General features: G+C 40.9%; 1 protein-coding gene across 1 annotated transcript; it reads right to left on the bottom strand.

The window, feature by feature from the left end:
• Positions 1-8,922: 8,922 nt before the first annotated feature.
• On the bottom strand, positions 8,923-16,259 carry LOC107817540 (la-related protein 6B-like). Its single transcript, XM_016643391.2, has 10 exons — positions 15,421-16,259; positions 14,601-14,682; positions 14,395-14,489; positions 14,131-14,202; positions 13,838-13,917; positions 13,661-13,760; positions 10,385-10,432; positions 10,231-10,299; positions 9,758-9,904; positions 8,923-9,622 (listed from the first exon to the last, which is right to left on the bottom strand). Exons 1-10 carry the CDS (start codon positions 16,012-16,014, stop codon positions 9,302-9,304), a joined length of 1,608 nt encoding a protein of 535 aa, XP_016498877.1. The 5' UTR covers positions 16,015-16,259; the 3' UTR covers positions 8,923-9,301.
• Positions 16,260-19,574: the final 3,315 nt, after the last annotated feature.

Here is a 19,574-nt window from a genome sequence, read left to right as displayed (position 1 = left end):
AAGATGCACGGTTAAGATCAATTCACTTAACCAAACGATGTCGTTTGGTTTAAGTTGGGGGAAAGGGGTCAGCCCGGGGGTGATATGGATTGGGTTTGGATGAGTTCCTGAGGCCGTTGGATCAAGATAGATGAACGGTTCAGATCTGATAGCTTAAAACGCCGTCGTTTCATTTAAGCAATGGCTGAACTGGACCGTTTGATTGAAACGAATCAAAGGCCCAAATTTGAAGTGCCCATACGGCGTCGTTTGGATTTGGTTGTATGCATACTGGACTTGGCCGGGTATTTTGATTGGGCTGTGGGAAATTGGTTTTGTTTGGGCCTGTATTTCAGTCCAGGTCCGAATAAGTTATTTTTATAACTTATTTTATATTTCCTAATTTTAATCCTAATTATAAAAATTCTAATTAAAATTATAAAAACAAAGTTAACCTTACAAAATATTAATTATTATTTTTTATCAACTATTTAAAACATAGACAAAACGTTAATCACACAGTGAAACATTAAAACTAGAACAAATGCATATTTTTTGTGATTTTATTTAAATTATCTTTTAAATGCCTAATTAAATCCTATATATGCATGCGACATGTATTTTTATTTTGTTTTCGTTTAATTATAACAAAACAAACATTTACGGACAAAGCACAAATAATTAACAAATGTCACTCAAATTCTAAAAATTGCACACTAAGCAAAAAATTGTTTTATCATTACTTTTTTTTTTATTTTGTTTTGGAGTAATTTTCGTGAGGCAAAAATCACGTGCTCACAGGAATTCCCTGGACATTGGACTTATTCACAGAACAGTCGCCTAGATGGCAAGGCAAGTTCTAAAGTATTAGGAAGATATAAGTTATGAAAATAATAAGTGCATCAGTCAACATTCGAGGACAAATGTTCCAAAGGGGGAATAATGTTACGTCCCGTAATATTACGTCGATATCACGTTCCGCCGTATTATATTACAATGATGCCGTGCCTTGCAGTATTACATTACGGTGATGTCACGCTCGCAGTATTAAGTTTTGACGATGTTGCACCCTGAAGTATTGTAAGTGAAATTTGTCGTAAGGTAATTGACATCAGTCCAAGTAAAAGATTATTTGGAGGTTATAAGGATTATGCTATTTCACAAGTGATTAGTAAATTCGTGAAGGTGAGAGGGGAAGCAAGTCGAAGAAAATAAATTTCGTTGAAAGTTGCCAATTTGGAATAAAATACGGGTTGAGCGATAATACCCGATAATTATAAACTAGTACCATGCAAGGTACCATATGACCACGGTAGCATAACATATAAAGTATATATGAACTAATTTAATAATAAATAAAATTTTAGTAATTTGGGGTAATTTTTAAATTATGCGGGTAATTGATTAATTACCAGGTAATGTGATATTACCCGATTAACTAATAAGTGGATAAAAACTTAATAATTATCATCACTCAAATACGTGGCAGCTGACCACATAAGAAAGAAGTGACTAAGGGTCACATTTCCTTATGTGGCCATCTTGGATCAAGTCTTAATATTGTGTAAGAGACAAGTCATAAGACTTAATAAAGTCTATGATGGAAACCTACGTACTTCCCTTAATGTAAAAGAGAAATTCAAATTTCATTATCCCTCATGTCTTAATAACAGAAGCTTAAACTCTCGTTCCAGAAAAGCATCGCAAAATTAGAAAACAAATCCGTTCAAAAGTTCGAAGAATAAAAAGAAAAAATTTCGTTCAATCAACGAAGGTTTTCCAATGGAATATTACACGGAGTTTTCCCTACTACAAGTATGTTAAGGCCATCCCTTCTTTCTTTTGGCATAGTCCAAATTATATTGAAGAAACGAGCAAATACATAATTTCCATAAATTACTCTATTCATAGAATTATTAGGGGTGTCTATATTATTGATTCCCCATGAAAAATATTATTATTTCCTATTCATGGGTCTTAGAATAATACGCAGTTGAAACAGGTTATCTGAAAGGAATATTAAGATTATTACGTATTTTTCATGCATTTCACCCATTTATACATGTGCATTTACCCATGACCAGATGGCATTATATAAGGAATATTGAGATTTTTACGTATTTTTCATGCCTTTCACTCATTTATACATGTGCATTCACCCATGACAAGATGACGTTATATACGTGTATATATGTAAATATATGTATATGGGATATGGGAAAAGGTTACGTCGTTATATACGCATCACCACCTGATCAGCTGGTATATGATGATGATGTTGCCCACAGTGGCTGAAATATGACTCAGACGGCGTTATATACGCGTATATATGTATATGAGGTATGGAAAAATATATGTAAATGGGATATGGGAATGGTTATGGTGTTATATACGCACCACCACCTGATCAGCTGGTATACGATGATGATTTTGCCCACAGTAGCCGAGACGGTATGATGGGATGCCCTCAGAGGCTGATGATGTTATGAAACATGTACCTATGCATGACATGACATTCATACGCATATGCATGATGCTAAAAGTGATTTATGATTTACAAAGTTATTCAGACTTACATGTTGAGTCATGTACTCTATATGTCTTCCATGTCTCTTATGTATTTATTTATGTTCCTTACATACTCGGTACATTATTCGTACTGACGTCCCTTTTTCCTGAGGATGCTGCGTTTCATGCCCGCAGGTCCTGATAGACAGGTCTAGAGCCCTCCAAGTAGGCTATCAACTCAGCGGAAGATGTGGTGCGCTCCATTTACTTCGGAGTTGCTCGTTTGGTTAGTATGATTTAGACGTGTATTGTTTGGTATGGCGGGACTCTGTCCCGACCTTTATGACATTTATGTATTCTTAGAGGCTTGTAGACATATGTCGTGTATATAAAAGATTGTATGGCCTTGTCGGCCTATGTTTTGAGTTTATAAAGGATCATGTTGGCCTATTAGGCCCGTATGTCATGTGTATATGATGATATAATAAGAAAGATACGTTACGTTGGTACTTGGTTGAGTAAGGTACCGGGTGCCGGTCTCTCCCCCAAGTTCAGGGCGTGATACTGGTCACCAACGGCTTCTTCCCCCCTCGGGGACTTCTTCTACATCTCCACCGCTCTCTAAGACACTAGTTGAATCCTTATCAGAAGTAAACGAGGCCAACGACTCTTCCTCTAAGGCCTTTACCTTCTCGATATCAGTAGACAAATCAATGCCCCATGCATATACATCTTTGAGAGCCTGTCTCCGAGACTCTAACCGGGCACACTCCAGGGCTCGGGCCAGTTCAAACTCGGCATCCTAAAAGACCTTCTTAGCCCGAGTATATGCAGCGGTGGTATCTTTCCTGTACGAGGCTATGAGCACATCGGCCTAGGCCTTGGCTGTAGATAGCGCGAAAACCGATTCAGCATGGAGATCCTTATACTTATCATTATCCGCTATCGCCTTCTGAAGACAGTGCTCAACCGAAGTCAACTTCCCTTGGAGGGTATCTCTCTCGGAGGCTGTCTCATCCACACGCTGCCTAAGTTCGAGAATCTCAGCATCTCTGGCTCTAAGACCCTCCTCCATCAGGGCATCTTTCTTCTCAAACTGCAAAAATCAACCAAAGGTGTCAGACGCTAAAGTCAGGGAAGCGCGAAAATAGAGACATGCGAAGGCCGTATTACCTGCTCGGAAAGATCGGTCCGCTCTCGAGACATCGTCTCCAAACGAACCCAAAGGTTTCAAAGTTCTCCCTTCTTCTTGGTAGAAAGAGCTCTGAACTCGTCAGCCTCTGATGAGAGCCTCATGCACTCTTCCTCATAGTGGGCCAGCTCGACTTGGGAATTGGCAAAGGCCTTATTGTAAAGCACTATAACCTTAAAGCACAAAAGAACAAAATTAGGAAGATGAGGATCGGAGCTCAGAGCATAGTCAATGAGTGATTACCTGTTTGTGGAGCCTCTCGGCTTCCTATAAAATGAGCGCGGCATTCAGATCGGGGCTTTTTTTGCCTCTAGTGAGGAGCCCTTCAAACAAGTCATTTCCCTCGAGGAACGCCCCCGCATCAGAAATCTCTCTATTATCGGCATATCGAATCCCCCTCGGAGGGAATGTCGGACCCGGCGGAGAGTTACCCACATCAACAACTCCGGCTGGATTGATCGGGGCTTTCCCTTGCCTCCGAGGAACTTCAAGAGTGGGCTCCCTTGACTCATCTACCAAACGCCCCTCAGCTCGAGAAATGTTTTGACTATCAAACGGCCCAGGAACATCATTTGGCCCATCCTTGAGATCCTCCTCTGCTCAAGATGGGACAACATCTACAACTTTTGATTTATCTGTTATCGGCTCAATAGCCATCCGCTCAGCGCTCATGCTTCCTCCTTCCCCGGGCGCTAGCGGGGAGTCATGTTTCTCTCCACCCCTAGCTGGGGGGACCTCCGCTACTCCCGAAGTTAGGGCCGCTGAATCAACCTCAGGCTTTTGAACTTTCGCCTTCTTCGGTTTCGAGGATTTAGTCGGCAATTTTCTTTTTCTCTTCTTCTCTTTGGAAAGACTTGAAGTATCCGCCTCCCCAGAGGAACCTTCCCTCATCAAAGAAGCATCTCCCAGGTATACACAAATGTAAAAGGCAGTTACAAAAGTTTAGCATACGGTTAAGGGGTACCTCCTATAGCGAGCTCAAGTACGACAAGAGAAAAACCTCACCATGATTTTTAGCTTCCCATCGGGCCTTGGCCAGATCGCGCCATACGCACTTATGATACGGGTAGATCGAATCAAGCTGGCGAACCCAGCCCACGAGATCCTTAACCTGCCAAAGTACCACTCAATGGCTTCACCAACAAAAGAAGTTAGTTCAGGAGGGTCAATGGCCCAAAGAAATGGGAAATTAGTTAATCAACATATTCACTTACGATTCATGTTCCATTCCTCGGGGAATGGAATCCTTTCAGCAGGAATTAAATCTGAGGTCCTAACCCGGACAAAGCGACTCATCCACCCCCTGTCCTTGCCTTCATCGGTACAAGCGAAGAAGGCCTTCGGAGCCCGATGTTGAAGTTTAATCAAGCCGCCTCGATACAATTGGGGGCTGTACATCCTAATCAGGTAATCAAGGGTAAAAGTTACCCCCTCGACCATGTTTGCAAAATGCCTAATCATGTAGACAACATGCCAGAATGATGGATGAATTTGACCGAGTGTCACCTGGTATTGTCCACAGAAATCAAGGATTACGGGGTCTATCAATGACGAGGATGGTTCTACCAAACCCAAGGTAAAATGATATGTATATACACTAAGAAAACCGGGTTTGTGTGTCGTTATATCTTCCTCCTGAGAGGGCACCTCCACTTGCATCGCCTCTCCATTCGAAAGAGGTTTGTCAACTAAAAAATTGGAGGATGTCTCATAGAGTCCGGGCGTACATTCTTCAAGACTAGGAGGCGTTATAATTTTGCCCTTAAATGAGCGTAAAGATGAAGAAGCTTTATCACCTTGAGGAATGGTTCTCGAGGTCTTCGCCATTTCTCCTGAAAGATTTCATAGGAAAAGAGAAAAACTAGGCGAGAAACAAGCGCAGAAAAGAAGTTAGGAAAGTTGTTAAAAGTTCAAAGATATGATAGCGAATAAGGAATAAAGGACTAAGGTATTTATAGAGACCAGCAGTGCGCGCTGGGGAAACCCAATGGGCGGCCAACCGTCATAATCAGTTCGAGGCTTTTCGAGAACCGTGCGAACGTGACTTTTGAACGTCCCCTTTTGTCACATCAACCGATCACATGGTGTAACTGACATAATGATGAATGTATTAAAGAGTTGAAAAATTCAAATTCTTCTTTGTTATTTCATTCCAAGGAACGCGGGGACTATCTGTATGCAGTTAAAATCGGGGAAGGTCGATTTTAAGGTTTCCGTGGCATTTCGAGCCCGGCATCAATAAGATCGAAACATAATCCAAGGCTTGTTCTCGAAGCACTTACCTCGACAGGGAATATCGAGGACTCGTTATGACGCACCTCGAGGCGGTATAGAAATCGACGACCATTATGAAAAGGTGAAAGACCCCAGAGGGCGCGTGATGAGGACTGATAGAGTCTGTAAAGAATAGTACAAATCCACATTGAACCGTTATACAGCTGTACCAATAGCATTTTCCCATCATGATTAGACATGTATTATGTAAGGATCCCCCTTCTATATAAAGGGGGCCCTTATCATCTTGTAAGGCCTCTCTGGGACAATTATTGATCACACAACACATTGAATACAATGCAACACTATCTATTGTCTTTACTAACATTATTATTCTTTAATTTATTGCGTATTCTTTCATTGTCTATTCATTGTTCATTTATTGTTCTTCATTTATTACTCATTATTAGCCATAAAAGGCCATTTAAGGCTCTCATTATCATTGATTCTTCATCGATTGCTCATTGTTGTTAGTCTGCCTAGATCTCGAAGCCCCGTTCCAGCCAGCTCGAGGCCCAGCTTCGTGACACTATTGGTTTGCATTTCTTATTTTCTTTACTCACACTTAACATCTATTGCCTAACAACTAGCGTTAAGATAAATCACATATTTTTAGAACCGCAAAATCAAATATAATTGTAGTTAACATTTTCAAGGTAAACAAAGGTCAAGCAGAAGCGTGATGGGTCTATTGAAAGATATAGAGCTAGACTAGTTATCAGAGGTGATTCCTAATAGGAAGGCATTGACTACACTGAAACCTTCAGTCCTGTAGTCAAAATTACCATCATCAAATGCCTTCTCATTCTTGTTGTCAAACATACTTGGGTTGTTCATCAATTAGATGTCAACAATGCATTCTTGCATGGTGACCTCCATAAAGAAGTTTACATGAAAATTCCTTTGGGCCTCACTGTCAATACCACCTCTTCTGATCCTCCTTTGGCTTGTAGATTGAGAAAATCTCTATATGGCCTCAAACAGGTATCAAGGCAGTGGTTTGCCAAGCTATCTGCTTCTCTTATTTCCAAAGGGTATTCTCCCAGCAAGAATGACTCATCCCTATTCTCCAAGGTTTCTGCCTCCTCCATCATTCTTTTGGCAGTATATGTAGATGATATTCTCTTGGCTAGCAATGATTCTGAAGAGATGGCTGCCCTAAAATCATTTCTGGATCAACAGTTTAAAATAAATGATCTTGGTTCTGTATACTACTTTCTTGGTCTTGAGGTCACCAAAGTCCCTCAAGGCTATGTTGTCAATCAGTACAAGTACACCAGGGACCTCCTCCAAGAATTTCATTGTCTTGATGTGAAACATGTTCTTACTCCACTTGATCCTCAAGACAAGCTCACCTCTGAAGTTGGAGATCCTCTTCCTGATCCCTCATTGTATAGGTGACTCATTGGCAAGCTGAATTTTCTCCAACACATCAGGCCGAATATCTCCTTCTCAGTACAACATCTCAGTCAATTCTTGGTATCTCCTAAGGTGCCTCACATGTTGCCTGCTCTACATATCCTTAGGTATCTTCTCAATGCTCCTTCTCAGGGTATTCTGCTCAACAACACAGCTGACTTTTCCTTACAGGCCTACTCAGATTCAAATTGGGCTGCTTGCCCCATTTCCAGGAAGTATGTGATTGGTTACTATATTGTTCTTGGGGGTTCTCCTATTTCCTTGAAATCAAAGAAACAACAGACTGTTTCTTTGTCTTCTGCAGAAGCTGAATATCGAGCCCTCGGGAAGGTTGTTGCTGAGGTTACATGGATGGTTCGTTTATTATGTCACATGGGTTTGGTGATCTCTTCTCGTATCCCCGTGTATTGTGATAGTCAGACTACCCTTCACATTGCTAAGAATCATGTGTTTCACGAGCGCACCAAACATATAGAGGTTGATTGTCATTATGTTCGTGATGTGCTTTCCATTGGTTTAATCTCTCTTCACCATATCTCCACAACTCACCAACTTGCTGATGTTTTGACTAAGGCCTTGACAAGTATTCCTCATCACAGGCTATTGTCCAAGTTGGGTGTGTTCCCACCCTCCAGCTTGAGGAGGGGTGATGGAGTCCAAGTACCAAGCCCAACCAAAACAGATCCAGGTTGATCATTTCATACTGGGCTTTATTTTTCATTTAGGGACCCGGCCCTTATCCGGTTTTAATTATGTTCTTTTGTAAATAACTAGCAGGTCCATTCTGTAGTTTTTCCAATTAACGAGACTTTCATTTTATTTACCTCAAGTCTCAATCGCTTCTCTCGTTCCTTTTAAGACTAGGGTTTTCTTCTTCCTTAATCTCCATTTTCATGGCAGAATCTTAGCTTAACAGTGATTGGGCTCACAACAATATAATTTCCACACAACTAGATCTGGCCACCAGAAATGCTTTACATCTGGTAAAAAATTTCCTACATTTCTTTGAACTATTTCCTAGCACTACTTAGCATTCATTAATGTACTGGCTTGAGCAGTATTATATACTTCTCCCCCCGTTTCATTTTTATTCGTCGTCTGCACTAGATCTTCAAAGATCCAACTGCTGCTGATATTGTATTTACCTGTGGTGCTGATGTTCTGTCCGTTGGATTAGACATTACTCATCAAGTTGTCCTTACTCTGGTACTGTAAACTTCTCTAAATTGCGTCTATCTTAATTATATATCTATTTACTCCTGATAGAGAAGAGTTGACAAAGTCCAATAAAAAGTTTTCCAAATACTTCTGCAAGCTTTTGGATGTCTATTTTGATCATCACCATAAAGGTCTGTGGCATGCAAAATTGGCTGTTTTCCATATTTCTCATTGGTACCTCCTCTACTCTACTCATTGTCTTGATGTTACTGTAATTGGAGATCTATGTTCCAACTGCCTTACTTGCTGCTGTTAGTCCATTATCAGTCACCTATTCAGAAGGTGAGGTTCGAGTTCAGAGTCGTGTGATCATGCTATTAAATTTTCCTATGAGAACCTCCAATCATTTATATAGTATAGATAATATTCAATTTCTGTTAGTATACACAAAAAAAACTAAGATGAAGCTAGAGGGGAGAGGAAAGGGGAGGATTCTTTACTACATCTGTATAACTTTACGTTAATCCCTCAGGTTTTGCTTCAGTTTTACACAATGATGGAACCCTAATGAATAAAATTTACAAAAAACACAGCTTTTCTGCAAGATCTCTGCTTTAACAACACAATAGGAAGACAAGTTGATTCAATCCGCTGATTCATTTATACCAGCTCGATCCACTGGATTGACCCTGCCATCAATACTTACTGCAAAAAAAGGAGCACATTCCCACTTCTCCATCTGGAAATGCTCACCACATAACCACCGATTCATTATGCTGTTTTAATAGCAACTGGCTTACCTCGACCCATGGAAAATCCTCTAGTGCCATCTGGCATCCGAGGAACGGAAGCTTGCTTGGCTGGTGCTGACTGCTCAGAAAGCATAGAGGGATGCCCTGCTAGACTAACACGATTGAAGTTTGACAGTGCACTCCCCACACTGTATGCACGCCTCATAGTTGATGTGGGAGCTCCGCCTAAATGACCTCCACGATTGTTTTGATGAAACTGGAGACGTCCGCGTCCCTGACCCTGTCCCTTAATCCAACTGCGATTGAGCCCTTTCCTCAGCCCATCAGTGCCATGTTCCTCCTACCAAATAGTTAATTTAACACACCAGCAAATTTAATCACTACATTACATAATGGGGGAATATTATATGTTCATACAGAAATATCCTGCACGATTATTTGCGCCATATTCATGCATGTCTGAAAAATAACTTACTGCAAGGTCACTCAAGTGAGTATCAAAGTGGTGCCATAAGTCTTCGTTATGTTTCTCGCTGGCCTCTGATCCGAAAGCATCTTCTTCCTTGAAGTTGAGCACACTCTCATGACCGACTTTCTTCCCTCGATTTTGACCAGATTTTCCCTGTGAATTCAACCAAAACTCATAAATACTTAATAAACAAGAATCCAAGAGTACTAGAGAAAGCTTATCCAAGGAAGTCAGAAGCTCTAACTTCTCAACAGTCAAGAAGTTCAACATACATTTATCTTACGACTAACATATTTGGACTTTAAAAATCTTAACAATGCCAGGAACACTAATCATCAGTTCTGAAACCCACAACAGAACCACCTTACATCACTAATTATATGACATTCGAATTTCACTAAAAGGCACGTTGAAAACCATACTGCTTTTAGGATGCAGTTCCAACTTAACTATCAGGGAAAATTATGTCCAATACATACCGTGCACCTGTTCAATATGCGGAGTTTCAGACCATTTCTCCAGTTATTCTCATCGTTTAGCTCCATAACCTGCAAAATAAGACCGCAAAGTGTTAAAGGGTCCAGAGATAGATGACCTATGATGTCATTATTAAACAAGTTTTTATTTACTTACCGCCTTCTCAGCCAATTCAACTGATTCGTATTCCACAAATGCATGCAACTGCGTTTAGAAATTTCAATTCAGATTCTTGAAATGAACAAAATGTTCCAAAGATTAATATAGACAACAAAAACTACTCATTTTATATGCCAGGCTTCCAAAAAATAGCAGCAGCAATTTTACTCTATTTTGGTTTCATTATTTTGCTGCTAACAATATGCATTGTCAGCTGTACTCAAACAATTGTCAACTTAATAGACTAATGACTATTAAGTTGGTGGTAGGTGAGGGTACTTTAAATGTCGTTAGCGCGTACGCACCGCAAGCAGGCTTGGATGAGGATATTAAGAGGCGCTTTTGGGAGGGGTTGGATGAGATTGTTCGTAGGATACCGCCTTCTGAGAGGTTATTCATAGGAGGAGATTTCAATGGTTATATTGGGTCATCTGCAGGTGGGTACACTGAGGTGCATGGCGGCTTTGGTTTCGGAGAGCGGAACGGAGGGGGCATTGCGCTGTTAGACTTTGCCAAGGCTTTCGATCTAGTCATTGCGAACTCGAGTTTTACGAAGCGGGATGAACATTTGGTTACTTACCAAAATTCGGTGGCGAAGACTCAGATTGACTATCTCCTCCTTAGGAGATGCGACAGAAGGTTGTGCGAGGACTGCAAGGTTATCCCAGGTGAGACCCTCTCAACGCAGCATAGGCTTTTGGTGATGAACATTTGTATTAGGATAAGGAGGAAGAAGAGGTCAGTACAAGGACGCCCCAGGATTAGGTGGGGCGCCTTAACTAAGGATAAAGCTAAAGAGTTGGAAGGAAGGTTATCGGCAATGGGAGCTTGGAGAAGTGGTGGGGACGCAAACACAATGTGGTCGACGACGGCGGACTGTATAAGAAAGGCGGCGAGAGAGGTGTTAGGGATATCTACGGGCCGCAATGGTGGTCACAAAGGAGATTGGTGGTGGAATGCAGTTGTCCAAGGTAAAGTGGAAGCGAAGAAGGCGACTTACCTGCGGTTAGTAGGGAGCACTAACGAGGAGGAGAAGAGAGAGAACAGTCAAAGGTATAAGGTAGCTAGGAAGGAGGCAAAGATGGCAGTGACGGAGGCTAAGACGACAGCTTTTGCTCGTTTGTATGAGGAACTAAGAAACAAAGGCGGGGAGAAGAAGTTATTCCGACTCGCTAAGGTGAGAGAGAGGACAACTCGAGATCTAGACCAGGTGAGGTTCATAAAAGATGATGACGGCAAAGTCTTGATGGGAGATGACCAGATTAAGAAGAGGTGGAAGACCTACTTTCATAAACTTCTAAGTGAAGAAGGAGATCAAGATATTAGACCTGGGGAATCGAGGAATGCCGACAGTCACCGTGAATTAAGTAATTGTAGGGACATTGAGATCGATGAAGTCATGGAGGTAATGCGTAAGATGAGAAGGGGCAGAGCTACCGGGCCAGACGAAATCCCGGTTGAACTGTGGAGGTGTGTGGGTAGAGCAGGCTTGGAATGGCTTACTGCATTGTTTAGTGTTATATTCAAGACTAATAGGATGCCTGAAGAGTGGAGGTGGAGTACAATGGTCCCGTTGTATAAGAACAAAGGTGATGTCCAGAGCTGTAACAACTATAGGGGCATCAAATTACTAAGTCATACCATGAGAGTTTGGGAGAGAGTGGTAGAAATGAGAGTGCGAAGGACGGTGTCTATTTCAGACAACCAGTTCGGGTTCATGCCGGGGCGATCTACCACAGAAGCTATCCACCTTATTAGGAGGATGGTGGAACAGTACAGGGATAGGAAGAAGGATCTTCACATGGTGTTTATTGATCTGGAGAAAGCGTACGATAGGGTTCCTAGGGAGGTCTTATGGAGCTGCTTAGAGGATAAAGTGGTACCGATTGACTATATTAGGGTGATTAAAGACATGTATGATGGAGCTAAGACTCGGGTTAGGACAGTAGGAGGCGACTCTGAACATTTTCCAGTTATTACGGGGTTGCACCAAGGGTCTGCGCTCAGCCCATTCCTATTTTCCCTGGTGATGGATGCACTGACTCATCATATTCAAGGGGAGGTGTCATGGTGCATGTTATTTGCTGATGACATTATTCTAATTGACGAGACACGAGGCGGCGTCAACGAGAGGCTAGAGATTTGGAGACATGCTCTTGAGTCTAAAGGTTTCAAGTTGAGCAGAACGAAGACGGAATACCTCGAGTGCAAATTTGGAGTTGAGCCGACAGAAGCGGGAGTTGAAGTGAGGCTTGACTCTCAAGTCATTCCCAAGAGGGGTAGTTTCAAGTACCTTGGATCGGTTATTCAGGGGATCGGGGAGATTGAGGAGGATGTCACACACCGCATAGGGGTGGGGTGGATGAAGTGGAGGTTAGCGTCGGGAGTCTTGTGTGATAAGAAAGTGCCACCGTTACTAAAAGGTAAGTTTTATAGAGCAGTGGTTAGGCCTGCCATGTTATATGGAACTGAATGTTGGCCGATAAAGAACTCACACATCCAGAAGATGAAAGTAGCAGAGATGAGGATGTTGAGGTGGATGTGCGGGCATACAAGAATGGATAAGATTAAGAATGAAGATATTCGAGAGAAGGTGGGTGTGGCCCCATGGAGGACAAGATGCGGGAAGCAAGACTCAGATGGTTCGGGCACATTCAGAGGAGGAGAACTGATGCACCGGTGAGGAGGTGTGAGCGACTGGCGGTAGTGGGCACGCGGAGAGGTAGAGGACGACCTCAGAAGTATTGGGGAGAGGTGATCAGACAGGACATGGCGCGACTTAGGATTACTGAGGACATGGCCCTTGACAGGGAATTATGAAGGTCGAGTATTAAGGTTGTAGGTTAGGGGAGAGTTGTGAATATTTCTACAGCACAATAGAGTGAGACTAGCCAGTTAGGAGTTAGACTAAGAATGTCATTGGTCGTCTATTGATGCAGGGCTTTACCTGCTAGTTTTACTATACCAGCCATCGTTTTCGTATTTTGTGTTCTGTATTTCATATCTATTGTATTGTTGTTATTTTATTATGCATTTATATGGTACTAATATAGCGGCTTCTGTTGCTTTTTGAGCCGAGGGTCTTCTGGAAACAGCCTCTCTACCCTTCGGGGTAGGGGTAAGGTCTGCGTACATATTACCCTCCCCAGACCCCACTTGTGGGATTATACTGGGTTGTTGTTGTTGTAGTAGGAAAAAGACACCAACGCCGCCTCTTAACACTTGATACCACATTGAAAACTAACACTAGAAAATCAAATGTCTAATGCGCACCTTGGTACTATACAGTGTGCTATCTGATTTTCCAGTTCTAGATGCTGAAGAAGCCCCACCATTGGAAGACTGAGGTTGGCATGTCCGAATCATTTTTACGCTGAAACAATTAATTAAAAAATGAGTTGCGCATTTCCTTAAACTATCTTGTTTACAGCTGCATGAAAACTAGTATACCTTCCAACTGCTGAGAAAATCTTCATGAGGTTCTGGTGGCAGTGATCCTCGGGTAAATTCTCAGCAACCACTATGCGAGACTAAAAAAAGACAGAATCAACGTGTTAAAAGTACAACCAGACAACCGAAAGACAATGCGAACATTGACGAAAATATGAGATGAAACAATTAGGGGGAAAACATAAATGTTTCACTAACTCATAAACTGTCCTTGTTCTAACAGATCAATACATTATGACTGTATTGTTCAAGACAGCAACTGAAACCACTAGCATTAGAAAAATATAACTTACTTGCAGCTCTTCCAAGTCCTTTTCACTCAGCGGAAATTGGCGTCTAACCTTCTTTCCATCTTCACTCACCACCTAGAAGCAGAGAAATCAAAATAAACTAATATGTGAGATGAATAATATTATAAAGAAAATAATGTAAGAATCAGGACCACAATCGTGGAACCACGTGAATTGCAGGTAGCAAAAATATTTCAAGTGAGATCTTCAGGGTTGGATTGGAATGACAGGCGAGGGAACGGAGGAAAGTGAAGAGGAAAAACTCACAAGCTTTGTTGAGGTCCGCAGAATTTTTGCAACCAGGGCATGACTACTTGTGAGAGCTTTAATCTTCTTGAATGATGCAACCACTGACATTGGTACTACAACATAGAAAAAAAATAAAAAAGAAGTCAAAGGATTCATCAGATAATAGTAATGTTGAATTATAAATGAAGATAAGATTACTCTAATAAGGCTAACAAAAATCTTACCATATCCTTCTGGATCCTTGAACATAATCCTTATTAAATGATCAGTTGTTGCCAGATTTATATCACTAAAATAAAACTCCACCTACAGAGAATGGAAGTAAATCCCAGTTAGAAAAAGCAAAGAAAGAAATATGAAGACACAGATTACAAATGCTCTTGGTGTCGCAGATGGAATTTGAAGTTTCAGCAACCACACAAATTAATATACAATAAGAACTATGTTCACAGTCAAATATTTTTTGGATTTCTTAATACATATATCGGGTCTGAACAAAAATTATTGGGTTCACGTGAACCTATCTAATACATTGTGGATCCGCCTCTGCTCATCGGTGTCTATGACCATACTATACATGCAATTATCAACTATGGATAGTTTACCACCCTACATTTCAAGTCCTCAAAAGCACGATACACATATGAGACCAACGATGTTACCAAGAGGTTGAGGCAATGCTAAAAAGAAATCTTTATGCAAAATTATGTTTATTCGGAAAATATTTATGGCACCATCAATCCTTGATCATTGTCATTGAGATTCATGAAAAATTTGAGTATAGACATCACCTCCTTTTCTGCTCCTATCCAATGAAGAAGAATAATTGAAGTTTTTCTATTTGGAAGCGTTTAACATCTAATTCCTATTAAACATTTGAGTTAATTCAGTGCAAGGAACAAAAAGAATGTTAAATTGAGAAACAAAATAAACATAAAGAATAATGTTAAAGAAGACATTTGATCCTTATAAAATTAGACGAGGACATCATAATTATGAAGAAAAACACATTTGATTAATAGCTACAGAGAGATTTATGCTTGCCTGATTAACAATTTTTTGACAAGCTTCTTCACTTAACCCTGCATTATTCAGATCAGAATCAGCACCAATAACCACCACCGCGGGCATACCCCCATGATCAACAAATCCTTTACCAATGCCACCGTATGGATATTGCACAGGCAATTGAGATGTATATATGTAATTCTGGACACCAGGTACATGTGTCGTGATCTGATGAAAAGTCGCTGCAGGCGTAGCAATAACATGCACGACCGTCTGTCCATTCTGCGGGATAACGGGTCCAGGCCCGATCCCGTTCCCGGGCTGATGTGAATCAGCTCGGGATGCAGAACGAGAAAGTGACGCCAATGATGGCGACGAGGACGATTTCGCCAACATGGCAGACGACAAGGAAGGCGAAGACGAGCTACGTGGAATGAATGCAGCTGCACGTGCGTTGAGCTTTGTTAAAGAAGAGTTCCTAGGCAAAGACAAAGGCTGAGATGGAGAAGAAGAAGAAGGTGTTGTTGATGAATATTCAAATGAATGATCAAGATCAAGCGACGCTGATGAAGACGTAGCTGATGGTGAATTCAGGGAATCAAGAAATAATGTATCATCTTCTAAAGCCATATATATATATAGAGCAAAAAAGATGATCAAAGATTTTCTTTTTTATAGTGGGTGTTTTCTTGATTATATATATATTTTTTCTTATTTCTTCTTCGTTTTGGTTTTCTTTCCCCCTGTGACAGGGGAAAGGGAAGAAAAAAATAGAGGTGATTCAATGGAAGTAAGAAGCACCAAGAACGAAGAAAGAAAAATGGGGAGATAGAGAGAAAGAGAGAGGAGATAGAGAGAATGGAGAAGAGTTCTCGATTTTAATGTTGTTTGTTGAATTAACTATTTATACTTATTGCCTTACACTAGACAAATCTGTTCCCTGCGCCACGGTCAATTACAAACAAAAAAAAATTGGACATGTGGAAGAAAGAAGAAGAAAAACGCGTGAATTAGATGGTACCTTTAAAGTGAAGGTTAACAATTCTATCATCGGGTTACCGCTCAATATTCACCCACTGAGGTTAGGTTTTTTTTTTTTTAGCAATCCGCTAGGCAAGTGCCTAGGGCTATTTTTTTATTAATAAAAAAAAACAGAAAATACAACAATTAGGAACAGTACAAATAAGGGGGACAATAGCACCGGTATTGTTACCTATATGCCTTGGCTATATAATCACTCCTCTGCACCTCACATTGCGTTATGATGACAGCCTCATGTAGAGGATTCATGGTGTAGCTGCCGGCAAAGTCTCACGAAGGCATATAATCTCATAGCCGTGTGGATATTTTTCCAAAGGCATAGGACCAAGGCAACTCAAACCGGGCTAAACCTTACCTTACTAATCCTATTGAGTCAATGAAAAGGCCTCACCTACTAGCACGCATGTAAAAAATAAGAACTGGAGAGTACCAAATATTCAATTATCATCACAGAGTTTATAACATACTCTGTGATGATATTACAAATGAGAATACTAATAAAGTGGTATAATAGAATGAAGTACCAATTTGGTTCATGTCCCTTCTTTTCCAAACATGTAAAATCTTCAATTTGCAGTTCTTTGTTGTTTTCCTCAACCGTGTTCAAAAAGTATTCAAAAATCATCATTTCTTTTTTGAACGGTTGGACCTTGTTGAGGTAGTTGGGGCAGCCTTCTTTTGTTTGGCAACTTTCATTGGAGGTCGCCTAACATTTAAAAAATCACTGACCTTGTCGTCCCAACTATTTTCCTTGTATGTACCTTTTTTATTTTTCCACTATGTATAGGTGATAGGTCACATTTTCTTGATGCCTCTGCCCGGCATTGATTTAAGATATCATCTTCCTCCCCTTCTTTATATATATCTCTACCTACCAAAATTAGATTTGGCATGTGTTGAGAAACACCTTGAGTCATCAATGTATTTCCAGCTTGTGGAGGAACCATATTTGTTGTACTTTGTTGTTGTTTTGTGATTTGTTCTTGCTCTCATTCCCACGACCAGTGCGACAGACTGTATGACTTAAAGAACGTAGAGGAGCAGTACTTACAATTGCATCCAGTAGTTGTCTCTCCTCAACCGAAATAATTGGAGTAGTTGTTGTGAGTTGCTGCTGCCCAGAATTTGGTTTTGTTGTTGCTGTGCGATCACCAGTATGCATACTAGTTGAGGCATGTAGATCATTTTGTTGCTGCTGCATTTTAAGTGTTGGTGTAATCACAATTTGACTAGTATTAACACCTGGAGTGGCCTGCTTGGCACATATTTCCACAGCGCTAACCAACCTTCCAGCTGTTGTATCTAGCATAGCAGCAGTAGGAGAATTTCTGGGGATGAAAATAGGAGCATGCATGTTCAATTTGGTCGTGGGACTTGATGTTGTTGCCTCATGAGGCTTTGGCTTTACTGGAGGATCGATCTCCTCACATGCACTCTCCTGATCAAACTCCTGCTCACCTTCTTCAGATGAATAGCCAGCAAACCCATCACCCCAATCATCTTCATCATCCTCCTCTCGTTGTTCACGCCACAGCTTAGAATTGATAGCCATTTCCTTTACCTTTTGTTGGATAACCTCATTGTTGTTCCCAGTTGACAGGACAAGCTGCCCAGATTCACCTTTGAACTCCCTAAAAGACTCTACTGACTGAGAAGGGACATCAAACACGGATGTGTTCAAAGTCACCATTGGTTGTTTAACCAAGGTGGTGTTCATTACCATTTCTGTCTGGGCCTGTTTGATAATGTTTTCCACTTGTGAACTGGAAAAAAGAATCGTAGAAGTGCTAGACCTTGGTACAAGCTCGCCCTTTGACACTTCAACTGCTTCAATTCCAGATTGCACAACATGTCCTACTACTACATCTGTTGCATTATTTGTGGCCTTGGTTTCTCGATCAGCAGTAGTATTAGCCATCCTCGTAGCTGAGATTTGAAGTTGTTTAGTTTGTACATTCACCACTTTATACCCTGTTGAAGCTGCATATTCCAACTCCATAACATCTACATGGTTTACCTCAACGGTAGTTTCCACACCAGTTTTTTTGAAGTAACAGCTCGATCATTACTATTTTCCAGAATCCCAGCAGTATGTTTCAAAGGAGCTATAGGTTTCAAAGCTCCAATATTAGCATGTACACCTGCAGCTGAATTTTCCATATTCACAGCCTTACAGGCTGTAGCATCAGCACACTCCAAGGCCTCAGTACTTACATGTTCCTGCCCCTCATTCACAATAATAGCTTTGTATCCTGCTGCATTATCAGCTTGTTCACCTGTACCATTAATAGGTCGATCACCTCCCGCTACTGTCCCTATACTACTGCCATTCCCTCGATCTTTGAACACCTTATTTCCTACTTCTACAGACATAGCTTGAGACATCCTAGCTAAGGCATGATCGACATGAACAATAGCGACACTCTTTGAGATCCCAGAATTGCTGAGAATCTGTGCACCATCAGGGATATTAACATCAGTTTTTCTACTTGCACAACACCTCTAACACCTGTTGCATCTGCCCTTTTACTCAAATCATCACACACCTGCTGCCTAGCATTCTTATCATTTTCTAATCCTTCAATAAGTTGTTGCCCATCTCTCTTAGCATTCAAAAAATCTCTTGCATCACCCTGCAATTTTTCAACTATTTGATGCTCATTCTCATCACAAACACGAGTTGCTTGAACTGCCTTTCCTTTTAAGCGTCGACATTGATTTTCTTCATGTCCTTGATGCTTACAATGGCCACAATACGAAGGCAAATTATCATAGATAATTTCCTGGTAATCCTCAACAATCTTACCAGTTTTAACATCAAGATATTAAAGCCTAATCTTTTTAGGAAGTTTGTCAAGTAAATCAATGATAACCTTGACTCTTGCCGTGCTAGGACGAGATCTAACTTGTGTTGCCTTATCAATTGCGATTGGTTTTCCAATAGCAGCCGCAATGGACAATAAAGGCTTACGAGCAAACAGTTCAGGCAACAACTTCGGCAAAGAAATCCAAATAGCCACCTTCGAAGTTTCCTGGTTTGGATTATATCCAACACTCCATGGGAAAACTCTATATTGATGCTCCCTTCCATTATGTTGAAAATAGTTTACAGCTCTTGCCAAACAAGCAACATAATCTTCATGTTGATC

This window comes from Nicotiana tabacum, chromosome 20 (genome assembly GCF_000715075.1).
Source record: "Nicotiana tabacum cultivar K326 chromosome 20, ASM71507v2, whole genome shotgun sequence".
NCBI classification, from domain to species: Eukaryota; Viridiplantae; Streptophyta; class Magnoliopsida; order Solanales; family Solanaceae; genus Nicotiana; species Nicotiana tabacum.
This window is presented reverse-complemented; position numbering and strand designations above follow the sequence as displayed.

Bases quoted from the DNA above. Each gene is read 5' to 3' on its own strand.
- LOC107817540 (XM_016643391.2), bottom strand. From the start codon at position 16,014: ATGGCTTTAGAAGATGATACATTATTTCTTGATTCCCTGAATTCACCA. The intron at 14,683-15,420 runs GCAAGCATAAAT...CATTCTCTGTAG, and splicing joins GTCAAAAAATTGTTAATCAG to GTGGAGTTTTATTTTAGTGA. The intron at 13,761-13,837 runs GTATACTAGTTT...TAATTGTTTCAG, and splicing joins ATTTTCTCAGCAGTTGGAAG to CGTAAAAATGATTCGGACAT.